The sequence below is a fragment of the Phasianus colchicus genome, chromosome 9 (assembly GCF_987193195.1).
Source record: "Phasianus colchicus chromosome 9, bPhaCol1.hap1.1, whole genome shotgun sequence".
Taxonomy (NCBI): Eukaryota; Metazoa; Chordata; class Aves; order Galliformes; family Phasianidae; genus Phasianus; species Phasianus colchicus.
Genome location: NC_143444.1, coordinates 28,468,844 through 28,487,562, shown reverse-complemented (window position 1 = coordinate 28,487,562; position 18,719 = coordinate 28,468,844). Strand labels below are relative to the sequence as shown.

The 18,719-nt window shown below is 44.3% G+C and overlaps 1 protein-coding gene across 1 annotated transcript; it reads left to right on the top strand.

Moving 5' to 3' along the window:
* Positions 1 to 555: 555 nt before the first annotated feature.
* Positions 556 to 16,399, top strand: C8B (complement C8 beta chain). The gene is made up of 12 exons (XM_031604724.2): positions 556 to 732; positions 1,947 to 2,085; positions 2,845 to 2,986; positions 3,351 to 3,492; positions 4,643 to 4,775; positions 5,389 to 5,586; positions 7,265 to 7,505; positions 8,719 to 8,847; positions 9,154 to 9,317; positions 10,942 to 11,095; positions 12,287 to 12,355; positions 13,833 to 16,399. Exons 1-12 carry the CDS (start codon positions 638 to 640, stop codon positions 13,982 to 13,984), a joined length of 1,758 nt encoding a protein of 585 aa, XP_031460584.2. The 5' UTR covers positions 556 to 637; the 3' UTR covers positions 13,985 to 16,399.
* Positions 16,400 to 18,719: the final 2,320 nt, after the last annotated feature.

Here is an 18,719-nt window from a genome sequence, read left to right as displayed (position 1 = left end):
GTACTCAAAGTGAGAAGCAGGAGACTGAAGGCTGCCTTAACAGACAAACGAAGAAAAAATTGGTGAGCTTTTGAGGATCCTCATCCAGAAGCATGGCTTGGTGAGTTCTCTGTCCTGGCTATGCTATTGAAGTCAATACCCCCTCAAGTCTCTTGCCCGTGGCCTCAGGACTTTGGGCATTCTTAGAAAGGGCCCAAGTTTTAGTCTGAAAGAAAACAGCTGCCGTGCAGGCAGAGGAATTCCCAGCCTTCCTCCGAGAGACAAACCGGTGTTCAAAAGCAGAAATAAATACTTAATTTTGCAGTTTGTTCCTAGAGAGCTGACTTCATTTCCCTTATTGCTTCCTCCTTGCCAAGTCTTGAGTATTCCATTTCATTCGTTGAAATATTCATTTGTTTCTGCCTCCTGAAAGAAGTGTTAAAAATGAAAGTTGAAATTGCTTCTGGCCAGCTCCTTGCTTTCTTCCCCTTTGCCTGCAGAAAGCTGTGCACTAACGATTACATAGTTTACCTTGCACCTCTGCCAACTGCTGGCTCATCTGTTCTTTACTGCGTGGGGGAACAACCCAGTTTGTTTCCAAATCTTCCAGTACAGAACTGGAGCTGTGCTGGTTTCGACCCGCTGATGGGATGGTGGCATGATGACTGTGGCATGGATGGCGTTTACTCCGTGCCCCATCAAACTGCTGCTGCTTTGTGCTGCACTCTGCTTCCTAAATGTTCGTTGCTTCAGGTAAGCAAGCATTTTCAAAGAGATGTCCTTGGGGTGATAGGATAAATAGTGAAAATCAGGACCGACGGCTTTGTATGGAAAATAATTGCTGTCCTGAGCTATTTCTTTGTTTGTAATGAATAGCAAAAGCAGTGTTCTGAAGTGAATGTAATGCAGTGTGTCTGACTGTGGATAAGTCATCTGATGAATTTAATAGGACAGATTGCCCCAGTCATGTTGTAAGGTGGAGTTGTGCTTGCGGTGTGCAGCGTCCCAACATTCAAGCTGCCCAACAGTATCCTCAAAAGGTTTCATTGTCTTTGAGTATGTAAATGGTAAAAATCTGGTCGTACTTGCATCTCGCTCTTTCAGCTTAACAGTTTTTTTGCTTTTTCACAGGGCTGCAGTTGATCAGTTTCTGATATTTCCAATCTAATGAAATTATTTCCACTGTTCTCTGAACTTTGAGCTTTGATTTCATGCCTTTGTGAGCTGATGAGTTTTTTGTAATTCCTTTACTCCATGTGATTTTTAACATGCAGAAACGGGAGCCCCTTGTCAGGCGCTAGGTCATGCTCAAAGCTTCAGCTGGTGGTATCCCTTGTGTTGGAGGAACAGGAACACAATGGGGGCAACTTGTTTGTCAAACTGGGCATGAAAGGAAACTCACTGCCTATGTTTTCCCTCTTAGATAGGCAGTACAACGAAGCATTTATCTGGGATGAGCATTTAATTAGAAATAGTCAATCTGGCTGAAAGATGAGGCAACATTTTGGCTACAGCATCATGGAAACCATGGAGACAGCTCTTGCAGTGGGGCGAGAATGGCTGGGGGAAGAGTGGAGGCTCACAACTGGGGTTCATGTGAATTATGGGGATGAATGGGATGAGTGATTTAATGTCTCTCTATTATGTACTGACAATAGTGTCTAAGGCTAACGGTTTTGCCCAGCTTGAGAAAAGATTGTCTGCTTGGCAAGGGGAGGCCCTTAAGCCTAGCTGTCAGAAGTGCAGAGTGCATGCAGGACCTTTGCATTGTGATTGGTGTTTGTGGTGTGCCTGGCCGTGGAGCTGCATATGGTTGTTCTCTAGGGCTCACGCTTGAGATGTGGCCCAGCTTGTTGGGATGTTGGTTGTGTTTCCCATGATGGTTATAGAGTTTTGGGTGGCCAAGCCGTTCTGGCCTCACAGCTCGATGGCTCTACACTCTGAAGCTCTCATGTTGTTGAACACAGCAGTGGAACAGAATCCCTTGGGCTGATCAGCACCAGCAGCAGACAGGCCCGGTCTGCACGCGACCCACCCCAGCCCCGCGACTGCGTGTTCTCCCCTTGGTCCTCGTGGAGCAAATGTGATCCCTGCCAGAAGAAAAGGGTGAGTGCCTGAGGAGCCCCATCCTCACTAATGGTCCCCTATGGGATCCAGAGGCACGCGGTGCCTCTCAGGATTAAGATGCTTTTCCTTGTCTGCCAATGAGCGTTCCCTACCCAAGAAGCCACATCAAACAAAAGTAATGACCCCAGGAGTGTGAACATCAAAATCCCCATTGCTGGAGGGACCTCTGTTAATGAGCTGGAGAAGCCATTCCCAGGCTTAACCAGGGATAAGTGGTGATGTGGGCTGGGAAGAACGAAGCTTCGTTTCAAAGAGTTAATCTCAAAAGCTGGGGAAAAAGAAGGAGGGCTAACATATTGGACGGAGTAATTGACTGCTTCACAGCAGTGTTGTGGGCGGAAAAAATCCCTAATGATACAGAGGGCCAAGTAAATACACTGACAGAAAATAACAAGGGATGTTGTTACCAGCGCTAATTGAAAGAGAGGAGATGTAACCGAATCCTTCCTTACTCTTGCAGATGCCCACACTGCGCTGTCAGGCACATTTAAACAAACTGTCAGATAAAAGCAAACTTTCTGTCATCCCTTCCAATTCCCAGTCCTTGCTTAGTAAAATTGAAACTATCCCAGATTAGAAATGTTTGAAATGAGGTACGTTACCAGCATAACTCTTCTTTGCCTCCACTTTTTAATCACACTGCTTTTAGATCTCCACCAGCTTTTTTTTTAACTGGGGAATCAAAAAAATTCATCATTTCTGTGCGCTTGAGTCAATATTTTTTTTATTTCATCACAGTACAGATTTGCCCGCCTGGAACAACCTTCTCAGTTCAATGGAGAGCCGTGTGATTACGCCGACAACGAAAGCGAAGACTGCGTTACCAATAATCCTTGCAGAAATAAAGTCAGATGTGAAGGTTTTGTGTGTGCAGTTACAGGTAAGGGCTTATTGAGGGAGGAATGATGGTGTGTACGTGATGTCTCTGTCTCCCCCACGCTAAACTTTCTCCTTCTACAACAGTTGGCAGGGCTGTAGGATGTCAGAAGCTAGTCCCTGTCCATCCATTGCTGTTTTACTATGACTTTGAGTGACTATTAGCCATCAGTCAGTCTACAGCAGGCTTTCAGCAAGCTTGACCAAATGGAATATGGTGATTAGAAATGAGTCTGCATGAACCTTATGTTGCATTATTTTGTTTTGTTGTATTTCTGTACTCTGCATTAAGGGACTGTGATTTTGCAGTATTGCCTGTAAGCATGATAATAAATAGTTTTCTGAGCAAGGTTCTCATTGGTTTCTAGGGAGATGCATTGCACGGAGGCTGCTTTGTAATGGAGATGATGACTGTGGAGACCAGTCAGATGAAAAGAATTGCAAAAAAGTGTTTAGAAAATGTGACCAGAAGATGGAGCAATACTGGGGAATAGAGAATCTGGCAAAAGGGTAAGTTGGTGATCTTTATGAGGTATTTTCTTACTAAAGGGTAATGGCTTCTGACATAGACATGGAACAGAGAAAAGCATTAGCAATTGCTGTATCCAGGAGTTCCAGTCAGACTGCCTTTGATGTCTTGATCCAAAGCCTAGTGAGAAATCCTTATCGAGTCCATGAGTCTTTCCAGGAGAGCTTTGTATTGCCAAAACTTGGGAGTGGAGAGTGAGGTACAAATCCAAACACTTCTTTCATGTCTCCATAAAGAGACCGTGAGTGGGAATGATTCAATCTTCCAGTTATTTTGCATGAGTGATTTAAACCAGCACGTTGTATTGCCTAAAATCTGTGCTTGTCTGTGGATTTGTGTTTTTGCACAGCGTATTGGTTTTGGTGGGTCAAAACGTTGTGGATTTCTTCCATGAAACTGGAAGGTGGTGGAACTTCTGTCCTTTGCCTGGGTAGTTACAAACCCCAGCTTGGAGGGGATTCTAATCTGTGTCTGGATTGATCCAGCTTTTATGGCTAAGACTGTGGCAACTTCTTGTAATGTCACAGTGTGTGAAAAGAATCTTTTCTTACTCTGCAGGAAAAAAAAAAAATGCTTTTTACTTTGAAAAAAATAAGAAAAGAAATCATACTGTAGGAAAAAATAATAATTTCCTACTCAGTCTCAGGAGATATGGCTGCTGTGCACGTCATTGCTAATGCTTTGTACTTCTGAGTTTAATCAAAATTAAAAATAATGTCGGACAATTACAGGAACATGCTTCTCGTCTCTTTGAAGCTGCAATTGCTCAGTAATTTGCTTTTAGTGGACTTCCCTCCTTTTCAGTTTGTTCTAAAATCAGAGTTAATATTTTACAGCTTCAGTGTCATTACCGTGCAAGACTCTCTCCCCAAAAGAAGGAGAGGCAGATCTAGCAGAGGCTTTGCTTGTTAGGCATTCAGTTTTTCTCTGGAGGATTGGGGTTGATCGACCAGTGGAGGAGGCAGAGCTTTCTGTTGGGGTTTCAGAATAAAGAAGTTTGCAACAAAGAACCATCAGCCAAAAAAAAAAAAAAAAAACAACCAAATCCTTTTGCATTTCTTATCCAAGCTATTTGCTGAGCAGCGCCGAATCAGTCCTAAACATTATTCTGCCGTTATGCTTCATATGCAGGTTAAATATCATCACAAAAAACTTGGAAGGATTAGTTCTTGATCACAGGTACTATGCTGGGGGATGTTCTCCCCATTACATTGCGGACATGAGATTCAGAAAACCATACAATGTAGAAAGCTATACACCAGAGGTATGTGTCATATCCTTCTGTAGATAAGCATACGTATATTCCACTGAATTTGCTGCATAATACTGATAAAGCTTCATTACTAAATGGTTTTATAAAGAATTACAAAACTCCTGAGATCAAATGGATGAGAATGAGTTCAACCCAACTTCCAGAATATCAGCATACTGCATGCACTAAAAGGACTTGGAGCAGCACCCATGCATTAAGATCCATGTGCACTGGAATAGATGGCAAATTTCCCACGGACCTTCCTATTACAAAATCTGAGCATAATATTTTTTGAGTGTTGTCTATTAGGAAACCATTTCCTCTAAGGGTTTCTACTCTTATCAATGCCTATGCTTCACCTTCTTTGCATAAGATTGACGTATTAAGCAGTAGGCTCAGATCCTCATAGTATGGAGGAGATGGTAGCTTCTCTACTGCTGTAAATCAGCTCTTCCTGAAGTAGTAGTGTTAATAATAACAGTGCTTTGCAATTATACAAGGCTTTTCATCTTCAAAGTGCAAGCATTAATTCACAAGTATATTTGTAGCTGCTCTCCCTTCCCGTGCTTCAGGTGTGCATTCACTGTGCAGAAAATAAAATGTACTGTTTTTGCTTTCTGTTTAGACCAAAGGCAAATATGAATTTACAATGACTGAATATGACTCCTACTCAAATTATGAAAGCAGTGTCCTGAAGGCAGAAGCTTCGCAGTCAAGCTTCAGCATTGGTATAAGCATACCCAGTCTGTTTGAAATTGGTTACAACAATAACGACAACAGGTTCAAGAAGTTCATTCAAAGGATGAAAAGATTTTCTTCAACAGTAAGCCCTGCTCTACTTAAATCTCTTCTCACACATTTTCTGTATCTGTGTGTGTATTGATTTCATCCCCATCGTCAGGTCGGCAGCCACGACTGCGATAAATGAAGTCTTTCCCTCTGATTGGATTTTGCAGTTTTTATTGGTCAAACGTTTACTGGGGCCACAGCACCTTGGTTTGTGTTTGCAACCAAACACAGCTTTTCCATTCACAGATCTGCCTGGAATCAAGCTGCCTAACCCTTACAGTCAGCCACAGTTGCACACAGTCTGTCCAGTTAGTGCTGGCCATCCACATTTGGCTGTTTGTATTGAAATCACAATGAAAAGAAGGAGCAGTGCAAAATGCAGACATCCTCTCCTCCCTCCAGCCATCTCACTAGTAGATGCACAAACAGGACTGCAAGCAGAGTTTCCACGCTGCACACCAGCAGTGGGATGCTACACATGTTGATTCTCTAGCCATTAAAAAGTTCGTACAGCATCAGACCCAGAAATCACAAACCAACGCTCACAGTTTTGTTTTGCCTATTTGGATATTTTTCTTTCATCAAAAGAGTGTAAACCAGGATGCTGATGACAGCATGCATGGATGTGTGCAGCACTGGTACTGATGTCTGGGCGATAGGAGGTGGATGGGTGCAACCATGAGATCCTGCACCGATCAAGCTGTGGTTTAGCTAATGAAGCCCAGAGTTCCCTGCCTTGTGGTGAGGTACGCTGAGTAATGGGGTAACGTTGAGGACAAAAAGGATTTTCTGCAGTTCTGGGATTTCTGTACCTGTAAGCAGTCCAGACACCAGTCAGTGTGTGGACAGCTGCCCAATGCCATCGCACGTGAAGGGCTGTTCCTCTTTTAGGTGGGTTCAGCAAGGCAGGAGCTGCAACTTGGTTGAAAGGTAATTCAAGCAGCAAAGCCACGCTATCCTACTATAGGGCAGCCTTGACAATAATGTGGAATGAAAACTGCTGGCAGGCCTTCTGTGAGCTTAACTATAGACTAACAGATGCCATTTGACTTGGGTTGATGCGATCTATCCGCTGAATCCATCATTCATCAGATGAGGACACACACAATACAAAATAAGGATGGCACCATCACTTCCAGTCTCATCTTCAGAGATGTGGTCACAGCTGTGATCTGATGCACGCTTTAAGCTGGCTGGAAATGCTTTAATCTGTAACTCGTAGGGCTGTTTTATGAGATTCATTCAGAGCTAGTGTGCAACATCATTTGATTTCTTCTTTTCATCTGTTATTGCTGTAAACAAACCTAGCTCTTGTCAGTGGTTTAATAGTACTGCTGATCTACGTCTCTCCCCTCAGTATACAGTGCAGTCGGCAATGGCAGAGCATTCCTTGTTTCTATTAAACTTGCACTTGCTTCCTGCAAAGTGACATTTCCCATGACAAGATCAGAGGTGTATGAGAAGCATTGGTAATAGATATCCAGGAAGAACGCCAGTGCTAAGTCTTGGTTTTATTATTTAAGCTCTAGTGTTCTATGTTGAAATGCCCTTGATGTGTTTGTCATGCTGGTCCAAACAACTTGGCACAAAATCCTTGGGACGTGACAGATGACGTTTTTAACAGAAAGGGGAGATATAATACATGCCCACGCATACATATTTTTATAAATACCTATAAATATGTGTTTCTTGTGTTTCTGCATGCCATGTAGTCCAGCAAATTCCTCCACGCCCGTTCTGAGCTGACCGTGGCTGTTTATAAGCTGAAGACCAGAGCCCTGATGCTGCATTATGAGTTTCTGCAGAGACTCCATCAGCTCCCATTGGAGTACAGCTATGGGGAGTACAGAGAGCTGTACCGAGACTATGGGACGCATTACATCACTGAGGCTACTGTTGGTGGCATCTATGAATATACTTTAGTCCTGAACAGCAATGAGCTCCAGAAGGCAGGTACGTGCATCTGAAGCTTGTGAAAGGCTTTTGGGCCAGACCTACCTTTTCAGTAGGAAAGCCCTCTGCGTGAACCAAGACCTGAGGAAAGAAGAGATGGCGCTAGAAGGAGCCAGCAGCATCTCCAAGAAAAATAGGGGATTAAAAGTGTTTCACAGCATTGAGTAAATGGGACTGCTTTTCAAAGCATGCTCAGCATCACGGGCTCCATCTAGCTCTCAAGTTGTGGATGCTGCCAGTTCACAGCAAGGGCCCTGTGGCAAGTGTTTCAGACTACATATTCTGGGGGCTGACACGATGTTGAGATGAATGAGAGCCGTGTAGCTTAGCACTTCTGCTAGCTTTGAAACCTTTGCCTGAGTTCTTTTTCTGTTGCCTTTCAAATGATGGTTCTGAAGCACCTTTAGCCTCGAGAGCTTTTCCAGCATGTAAGAAACAGTAAATAATTTGCTGGGTGACTCTTGTGCCTGACATTGCTCTTGCTCTTTGACTCCGGCTTCCTTTTTTTTTTTTGCAAGAAATGATGATTGTTGCATGGGATAGAAAGAGCTGTGTGACATTAATCAATAGCTGCACTCTCTTATTTATTCATTGGCATGGAAGTGAGGAACTGCCTTCGTTGTCTATTTGTGAAAGCATTTAATGGACTGCTGTGTGCAACACTCTTTTGGCTCTGTTTGCTCTTCTGCTGGCTTGGAGGTTGCTGGCTTTTGTTATAGGCAGATATGTCCCATTGGGACAGACTTTAGATTCAGAATTTACATGAAGAAACTTCCATGAAACAATTAAGGCTGTTCTGGCAGGAAAGAACTAGAGACATGAGCTGGCAAATGGGGAGAAAAGCTACTTGAAGCATTACCCCTAACAAACCTGGCTCGTGATGGAGGGGATGGATGGGACATAGTCCTTTGGCACAGATGTTTTAAGTCACAGATCAGGCTCTCACCTGCTGCTGCTCCACACAGCCCAGTGCAGCTGAGCTGATTGTTACAGCCCTCTCCTTTCAGCATCCACCTGGCATTTGCACCTTGTTTTAGAGTTCTGTGAACCATGGACTCATTTCATACCAATCTGCTAATTATCCCAAAGAAGGCTTCATCTTGTCATTTTTTCCTTCATATATTTTTTTCAACTTTTATTTTCTGCATATAAGGACACAGGGGAAAAAAAACGTTTTATTGAAACACTGCAATGTTTTGTTGTTCATTTAAAGGTTTTTCTATGAGCGACGTCCAGAAATGTGCACAGCACGGCTTTAAAGTCGGTGGAACAATTAAAGGTGTCTCTCTGATTCTTGGAATAAATGTAGAAGGCTGTAAATCCCTTTTAAAAGAGATTGGAGGTAAGTGTGAAACACTTGTGTGATTTCATTTCTAACCAACGTCGTTGCGAAAAGAACATCTCATAACATTGCCTGGTGGATGGATTTCCTCCCTGATGGTGGAGAGGAGCTTTGGGCAGTGGAAGGACCTGCAGGCATCATTGCTGCATGCTGGAGGGATGGGGATGGAAAAAGAGGTTGGGAGTGTTGCTGCAAGGGAGCAGGAAGAGCACAGGACATGCAGTGTAGGAGACCATGCATCAGGTTTGCAGCACCTGTGGCCTTTCTCTTCCCAGCTCCCACTCTCTAAATGTATTTTTTTTGCAGACAGCACCTCCAAAAAGCAGTATGTGGAAGACTTCATCGCCCTTGTTCGTGGGGGAGCAAGTGAACACATTACTGCATTGGCTAACAAAGGCCTGCCGACAGCCTCGCTGATGCAGGAGTGGGGGGATGCTGTGCAGTACAACCCTGAGATCATAAAGCTGAAGGTACTGTGTTCAGCCTCACTTAGCTCAGTGTCTTTGAAAGCAGCGTGTTCAGAGAAATGAGAATTATTTTTTTTTCTGAAGGGCCATTTTTAGGGCTATGAATAGAACTGCGTTGGTATCGTTGCTCTGAGGATGGGTGCTCAGAAAATCCGAGTTGTGATGCATTAAAAAGGGCGATGTTGTTGGAAGTGAGTGATGTCAACAGCTTTTCCTCCTTCAAACTTGGCTATGCCAATGTGATCTCTTACTGCCTATCCATTTTCTGCTTTGCCAGTGTATCCCTTAGCTAAAGCATGACTGGCAACATATACTTTATAAGGACTTCTTTTTCTTGAAATTTGAACGGTGGTTGGGAGATGCCCTGGTACCTGGCTGGTGCTGCAGTGGGTTTGCCTTCCCCAAGCCACTGTTGCCCTGTGGGTGAACCTTCCAGAAAGGTGCTAGGAAGTCTTTCAGAAGGAGACAATGTAAATGCAATGCTCTGCACTTCCAGAAAGTTCTCCCACAATAAACTGTGATGTCCTTTGCCTTGCCTGGCATCAGTGGCCAGGCAGCCCAGTGATTTGATTTGGTATCTCTAAGCCTTCATTTACATAGTGGTATCCCTGTGGGGCTCAGAGATCAAAAATATCAGCAGACTGTGACTAAATGTCAGCCTGGGAATGCTTAGTTAGGGAAAACTAAAGCAAAACAGTTCATAAATCATCTGCAGAAAGGCCTTGGCAGGTCACTCTCAGTATATTTCCGTGTTTGTATGAGCTGAAGTCCAAAAGTGAAGTATGGATCACAGATAATTGATGAGGAGAGAATGTACAGCAGCAGGAGATGAGCATTCTTTATTGATGCTTTCTCTTCTTTCTAGTAGCTTGAGACTGTAATAGCAACTCGGGGATCGTTCCTGCTATTGCTGTATGGCAGTGGCAGGTATCCCTATAGCAGAGTTGGGAATTTGGGATGGGTCCACTGGTGTGAGAGTGGATGACTGCCAATCTGTAGGGCACGTTGAACTTCCCCTTGCTCTCTAAAAAGATATGAGCAGGTCAAAGTCTCCTTGATTACTGCAGCACGTTCGTTGTGCTGCCATATCCTTTACCACTGATCCCATCTGCAGTGGCTGCATTTGGAGATCACAGTCCTCTCTTTTTTGAAGGCTGGGAGACCCGTATTTTGGCTTCATAAAGAGAAAAATCAGCCTTGAAATGCAGAGGTGATTATACTTAAAGTACAAACATGAATGCCTGAGGATGAGGAATGAGGGAGATTTCTCTGGGTGGCTTTGGGGGATCCTTTTTAAACTGGAGCGATGGAAAGTAGTTTTGAGCAAATTAACAAAATATCAACATCAGGGAAATGGTAAGAAGGCATTTAATGGAACTTTCCAAGCAGCTGTTGGGCTTTTGAATCTCCTTCTGTGTTTACAAGTTTGTTGGTATTGCAAACCAAGACCCCTGCAAGTATTCCTGACTGTGCTGCCATGCTGTTTACTAGGTTTAAAGAAATTCTAATGGGAAGCCTGGGGCATGTACCAAAAGGCCCTCATTTCCCTCACCAGCCGTGCTCCCATTGAGCCACAACATGCTCACACCATCTTGAGTGTTGAGTGCTGCTTCTTCCATCCCTTTAGGTACAGCCGCTGTATCAGCTGGTGACTCCAGCTGACTTTGCTAATGCAATGACAATAAAAGAAAATCTGCGCCGGGCTCTTGATGAGTTTCAGCTGGAGACCAGTTCCTGTCGCTGTGCCCCATGCCACGGCAATGGGATCCCAGTTTTGAAAGGTAGGAGTGTATCCTACACTGCTTCTCTAGGCTCTGGCAGCAGTGAGCAGGGAATCTTTGGGAGGAAGGAGGCTGAGCAAGTCATCAGCTCTTCGGTTGTTCCTGTCAGATTCTTTTAAAATGGGTTTTTGGAAGATCACTGAAATGTAGAATGGTTTGGGTTGGAAGGGACCTTTAAATCATCTTGTTCCAACTCCACAGTTATAGGCAGGGACACCTCCCACTGGTTGGTCTCTATTTGTAGAATGCCTCTCTTTAGTCAACACAGTAGAGTCACAGAATGCACCTTTTTAATGGAAGGGTTTATCTGCAAAAGTTCCATGCAAAATTTTGCTCCTGTCTCAATTGTGTATTTAAAAAAAAAAAAACACCTCTATCTCCTCCTTTGCTTTTAAGTTTGCTTTCACCATCCCAGAGAAATGACTACTGTCTCAGCATTAATTAGTGGTTGTTAAAGTGTTTTGAAGATGACCACGTAAGTGCCAAGCACAGTGAGCACCATCACCTCTCCATATTTCTAATAGAAGCTGTCCTCCTTTTGTAAGCAGGCTGTCATTTAAAAATGAGGGGGGAAAATAATCAAACTGAATGAAAACCGCCGCCTAACCAGAGATATAGGATGTGATGAGGGCTTCTAACACAGGGACCTTTTTTTTTCAAGTGCCTAATTCCAATCTGCATGTGCAAAAGTCTTGATGAGAATCATTATCATCTAAATGTGTCTAAGGCAGAACGATTGCTTCAGGTACCTGCGAGCTGATTGTAGCACTTAAGGATTCATCTCATAATTACCCTTGGTTCAATAACTTCTCAGGATCAAGATCAGTTGGCTTTCATGTGGGGTCTTCTCAACGAGAGGCTTTTAATGACCATTATTTGCTCAAGTGGGAGCTCTCCTCTGGTCCTGGGAGGTCTGAGTGGGGTTAGGCAAGTGTTTCCTTTGCATAAGATGCACACTTTGTTCCTATCCAACCCTGCCATGAAATCTCTCTGCAGAGGGGCAGAGGACTTGCTGTGGCAGAAGCATAGTGCCGTTTCTTTGCTTTATTGCTGCTTTATGCTTTCCCCACCAGAGAAGCAAGCTGACATGATTTCACCACCGATCCCTTCCCTTGCAGCACCCAAAAGGTGTCTGCATGGAAATGTGACATGACTGAAGTCTGTAACCCCACCATCTCTGCTCTCTTTCAGGAACACAGTGTGAGTGCATCTGTCCCCTCAGCCACCGTGGCACAGCCTGTGAGACCCCCAGCAGGACAGGTGAGTGGGACCCGCAGGGCTGCCTGTGCTGCTGTCTCCACTCTGTCCAGCCCAGGGCATGAGATTAGGGACCTGCAGAGGGGGCAAACACCCATTGCCTGCATGCTCTTAAATTTCATTTTCTTTTCTTTGCACACACACTGAGTTGCCTTCACGGTGGTGAAGCACTGGAACAGGTTGCCCAAGGAGGCTGTGGATGCCCCATCCCTGCAGGCATTCAAGGCCAGGCTGGATGTGGCTCTGGGCAGCCTGGTCTGCTGGTTGGCATCCCTGCACATAGTAGGGGGTTGAAACTAGATGATTGTTGTGGTCCTTTTCAACCCAGGCCATTCTATGATTCTATAAACTCCTGCCTAATTTACAATCCACATCAGGCCTCGGATTTCCTCCAGCAGTTCAATTTCCCAAGTTCTTCCCTTTGATACAGCCCATACGTTGCAAACTGTTTTTCTTTAGGTATGTTGCCACGCATTTTAATCTTAAAATGTTATTATGTTGTTTGGAAGCATTCTTGGTCGCTTTGTGTTGGCGCTGTCTCCTGACTGATGTTCTAACTCCTTCTAGTTTAGGATGGCCTGCGAATTTAATCATTTTGTTTACTTCTTCCAGCTCATTAATCTAGATGCTAAATAATGCTGGATCTCAGGCAGCCAGAGCTCTGGCACCATCCCACACTTTGCTGCACTGCATTTATCACCGCTCTTTGTTTACAGTCTTTTATCCAGTTCTCATTCTGCTTGACTGTGTCCTACCAAAGCCAGGCTGAAATGCATTGTAAGCCAAGATTACACCAAGCAAAGGGTCAATTTTGGAGGTGTTTCTAAGCCAGTCTTTTCAACCTTAAGCTGTGGAGTCACTTACACCTTGTTCCGGTCTGCTTAGCACACATGTAATCACATCTGACTCTCCCATAGACTCGCATCCATCCACTTGTCAGCATAAAACTTTCTCATCTCACTCCCCTTTCCTTCTTTTCTGTGTTGCCCTTGTGTTCGGCTCCGTGATTCTCAGGATTTTGAAATTCTGTCACTCACGTGCTCAGGGTCCAGAAGAAGACATTGTAATAGGAAAAGCAGTGGGTAGAAAGCTGAATATTCAAGCTGTTGTTCACTGAAGGAGAACGTGCTGACATTATCCCTAACAGCTCAAAATGTGACATGAGTTGAGTTGCTCTTTTCCTTAGTTGAGTTGGATGAGGTCAGGGAGAGAAACGCCCTATAACCAAAAATGAATCTGATTGATACATTTTTCTTGTCCTCGGTGTGCAAAATGTAGTTTGAACCAACACCAGAAATACTGAACAGAGAAGTAAAAGTACTGAAAAGTATTGCTGTTAATGACTCAAGTGTGTTGGTGATGGTGTGGATGGGGCAGAGCTGTTTGTATTTAAATATGATTCACAGAATCTGACAGCTCTCCCCATGGAAAGAGCTGCTTTATTCTGACAGTCCTCTCTGGCTTGGTTTTTATTTTCCAGATGCTGCTATTAATGGAAACTGGGGTTGCTGGGCCAGCTGGTCTCCGTGCTCAGGAGGTCAACAAACAAGGAGGCGGCAGTGCAACAACCCGGCACCGCGGAATGGTGGCACATCGTGTTCAGGGCCAGATGCTGAAACAGTTACTTGCTAGAGGGAAAACCATTAAGAACTCGGTGTACGCATAGTGACCAGCTTCCAAACTGAATGGGAAGGTGTTACCTGACTACCTTGCTAAGTTGGCTTTGCTCTGCTTGTCTTATCCCAGTGCATTCAGAAGGCATTGGTAGCATCGTAGCTTTGGACGTGCTTTGCAGTTGTCCCATGCTCTGATTGTGCTTACTGTTCTCTATAGTTTTTCTGTGTCTTTGTGGCAAAATAGGGACAAGCTGCATCTCCTGCCTTATTTGGTAGAGATTGTTGTGTGATTTTAAGTTCTGCCGCTTTATTTTTGAAGGTTCCTTTGAGATAAGACTGATCTTACACCAGAATATGCACTCATATGCAGCTTCTGTGAAGACAGCTGTGTCACGTGGAGTGAAATACAGCATATTAAAGTCTAAATCTCAGCGAGCACCGTAGTATCTAGTGTGACATTCAAAGCCACTACCCCAGTTTCCCTATTTATGGTATTTAACTTAAATTGTCTGTCGTATTAGAAGTTGTCTTAAAGGAGTGAAAACCAAATTGCGAGGCGCAGTCTGGTGACAGGGAGGTATTGTTATGTAACTGCACAGCAGTGCTACTCTCACTGCAGAGACACGCTTCCTCCTGTGCATTCAGAAGTAGAACAGGCACACTGGGTGCACCCTGATGCACTCAGATACTCTTTCCTTGGAGAGGTCAGGGAAGGACAAAGGGATGCTACTGGGATGGGGAATGGGAAAGCAGCTGCTCCTTCTGCTGCTGCCTGGGGCTTTGGGAAGGCAGCAGAGATGACTGCTTCTCAGGTTAGGTCATCAGAGATGGAGAGGGTTTGCTATGAAATGAGACAAAGCAAAATGTGTGGTTTGCCCTTTGTTAGAGCATCCCTAAAGCCATGCATCACAACCCAGGTTCTACAAAAGAGGAACTTATGTCTCTGTGCACTGCTTTGTGATTCAACTGAGAACAAACGATCTGGGGACTTTCCTCCTGCAGCTTGTTTGGTAGTTAATGATTTTTACACAGACATTTGTTGGGGCATGCTATAAAATAACAAGAGAAGCTTTGCTTTGGGAAAACAGTGCAACCAGTGCACAGTCATTTGTGAGTGTTGTGAGTCTCCTAACATCAGCAAGGTCAAACACTTTTAGGAAGGCTTTTAAGGATGCTGGTGCTGATGGGTTGATATCACCAGTTTCTCTTCTTTCAGACTGATGTTGTCTAAATGCAATTCTTGTAAGAACATCTCAGGCTCTCTGACATCTAAACAATGGAACATGCATTTAGTTTTAGCCCTCATGCCGCCTCCACGCTTATCGACAAGGTTTGTGTGACAGCTTTAAGAAAGGAAGAGCACATTGCATATGTGCATATGTAAAAGCAGTTCGCTCTGTACTCATAATGGGCTACATATGTAATTGGGCTGCCAACCCACAACATTTCCTCATCCACTGTGTAGCTGTTATGTCTTTTGTGTGGTAGGAACTTGCCAAGTGGGTCATGGTCGCTGCTAATGCTATCTGCATTTTTCTTTGTGGTTTTTAAAGGAGCACTGTGGAAGCAGTGCAATAGAGGAGCCCAGTCACCAGCTCGTGTTGGTTCATGGGCACCTGCCTGTCAGAGCATGCAGTGCTGCTGCTTCCCCTTCTGATTGAGAAGCAGATAAATAGAGTGGTTTTTGTGAATGTGACCCCTTTCCTGACCATCACAGTGGAGAAAGCACTGTGATCTGTGGTCATGGTGCATCTATCTGCTGCTGCTGCAAGCAGAGCGAAATACAGCAACCCAAAGCTGGCCCCCTATCAGGAAAGCCCAGATTTTTTGAAGTGGAAATGCTTGAGTTTGTATATTTGGATTTGGGTTGGGGGTTTTTTGGAGGAAGAAAGACTTGGCAGTCTTCATGATGAGCAGGACAGCCTACCTGGTGTATCATTTCAGTAGCAGTTGCATATTGAACCTATAGGCTCAAGGAGCCTCCCCTAAAGGACATAACTTTATCTTGTCCTTGTGATTTTGTGCTTTGATTTAACTAGCTAACAATTTACGATGACCTGGAGGGTAATAAAAAATTCTGTACTGAAGGTTTTATTGTTTCATTTTGATATGCATTAAATTTTGGTACTATCTTTTACTGGGGTTTCTCACTTCCACTTTCCGTGCAAGTTGACATTAATAACCCAGGTATGAAAACAAGAAGGCTGCAGACACAACACGTGCATGTTCTCTGCTGGTTAAGCCCATTTTCCTGGCTGAGACTCTTGTCTCAATGGGCTTTATTGAATTTCATATTGTATTCCTGCCCTGGGTTTCTTTATGTTGGAACTAGATGATTTAAAGATCCATTCCAACCCAAACTATTCTAAGACTGTATGATTCCTTAAACCTGTTGTAGTTCTGTATCATTGCTTTTGTCACCTGTGTGTCAGCATTGCTATTTGCATGCTAAAAATAAACTCAATAAACAAGGAAAAATGTATTTTTTCCACCTCCTTCCTGAAGACGTTGCTGCTGCGATGTGTGATGGATCCAGTTAACATGGCTTGGGAAGCTCCAGAAACAGTATTTTTGGTAAGTTCTGATTGTCATGTCATGACATTAGGAAGAATTTCCTTACAGAGGGAGTGTTCAATCATTGGAACGGGCTGCCCGGGGGCAGTGGTGGGGTCCCCATCCCAGGAGGTATTCAAGACATGTGTGGACATGGCACTAAGGATCATGGTTTTGTGGTGGGTCTCAGTATCAGACTGATGGTTGGACTTGGTGATCACGAAGGTCTTTTTCATCCTAAATGATTTGGTGACCCTGTGATTCTGTGTCCAACTTTCCCAGCACAAAACCAGCCTGATTCTTACTGCACCCTAACACTGGAAATGGGTCAGACTGATTTCCAGCTGGGATTTGTTCCCTTGTGAAGCTGGGATATGGTCTGGGCTGTCATCGGGTTGGCTCACGGTCCAGCAAGCTGATCCATGAGCCCTTGCACTGATATGAAAGAAGAGCTGAGTGACTTGCAGCATTCTTGCCATTGTCCCCACCCAGGCCTCTGAGGGCATATAAACCAGAAATCTGCTTTACAGAGAAAGTAATGGACACAGAGAGATTGCACTGCAAGTGACCCAGCAAGTCCACGTAGAGGTGATAACAGTCCCCTGACTGCCAACAGTAAGATCTTCTGCAGTCCTCATAATTCAGCCCAATAAGCACCAAAGCAAACCACCAGCTTTCAGGTCAGATTATGCCTGCAGATTTCTCTTCCTTTTATATCCTATTTTAACACCCCCTGGTTGTGTAAATCAACAACACTAGAGAGAGGAAGGCAGTAATTATTACCATTGTTAGCACTTAGACTCTCACTGTGCTGGGCACGATGCAGCAGCACAACAAATGCCAGCCTGCCCCCAAACTCCCCAGGATCTGGCATTTCTTTTGTTTTTGTCTGCTGTCTTTTGTCATTTCAGTTGTCTTTTGCAGTTTGGGGTGGATTTGACGTTTTGCTTCTTCCTGAGGCAGTGCCTTAACACTTTATGGAGGGGAAGGCAACAATCTCAGAGCTGCTCCCAGTGGGCAGTCCTCAGCTGCTGTGAAATAGAGGGCTGGGAGGGACCCATCCATTGAGGCAGCCAGCATGACATTGACCCCAAGGTGGGAAACAGCTCTGTCTCAGGCACTGCCCTTATCTCCTCTCCTGTTAGCTGGTTATCTGGAGCCTGCACCTTGCAACCTCAGGTGTATTGTCATCAATCATTTGCTGTTTTCTGTTGTGTACTGGTTCTTCTCTGCCCTTCCTTTGTTAATAACCCAGTTTGCCTATATCCATAAAAATATCTGATTGTGATACCATTTATCCAAAGCACCATACATCCATCATGTACTTACGAGAGAGATAAACAAGGTCTCCTGGGAAATATGCCGCAAGAAATATATAGGATAAATAACTATATCAAATGTGTGTCAATGTGCAAGAGGGGAAAATCCATTCATTAAAGCCAGGGTGGAACCACAGTGTTTTATTGTACCCTCTAAGCTTTTAGTTTAAGTAAGAAATCTACGTTTTTGCCACTTATCTCATCTAGCACAGCTCTCATGCTGGCCACTTCAGCAGGAGAAATATTAGCTTCTTTGACTGGCACTGTAAATGTGTAATTGCTCGTAATCTTTTTTATTTCTTTTCTCTCTCTCTCTCTCTCTTTTTTTAATTTAAACAGACCTTATGGCCAGTTTCTCCCTGGACTGCAGTTCCCTGGTCCGAGCTCTGGGGAGGAAGATGCCTGAGTCCTGGGTGAGCAGAGGAAAGGGGCTGCTGCCCAACCCTTCTTGGTGTTGGTTCATATTCAGTTCTTTCATCGCTTGGATTTCTCTGGTTGTGGTGACTTCCAGCCTTATAGAAACGCCTCCAAAGGTGAGGCTGCAGGTCATCTTCCCCCAGGCCTCCACTCTCCAGCCTCTTAGGCAGCAAATCTTTCCCTTCATTAATTTCTCCCCCCTGGCCACAGAGGCTCACTGCAGTACCTTGACTCTCATTTGCTCTTGGGTTTTGTCCCAAGCAGTCTGTGCACAGGTGAGAATCACCCATGAACCAAAATGGTTTTGGATGTAAGAATCCTGTCGTATGTTTCTACATAATCACTGAGTCATAGTATCATTAAGGTTGGAAAAGATCTCTAAGATCATAAATCATAGAAGGGTTTGGGTTGAAAGGGATCTTTAAGATCATGTAGTTCCAACCCCCTGCTATAGGCAGGGAC

What these genes read in the sequence shown, in the direction of transcription:
- C8B (XM_031604724.2), top strand. Translation starts at nt 638, where the DNA reads ATGATGACTGTGGCATGGATGGCGTTTACTCCGTGCCCCATCAAACTG. An exon ending in CAATGAGCTCCAGAAGGCAG is followed by an intron (nt 7,506 to 8,718) that starts GTACGTGCATCT and finishes GTTCATTTAAAG; the next exon opens with GTTTTTCTATGAGCGACGTC. An exon ending in CTGAGATCATAAAGCTGAAG is followed by an intron (nt 9,318 to 10,941) that starts GTACTGTGTTCA and finishes CCATCCCTTTAG; the next exon opens with GTACAGCCGCTGTATCAGCT.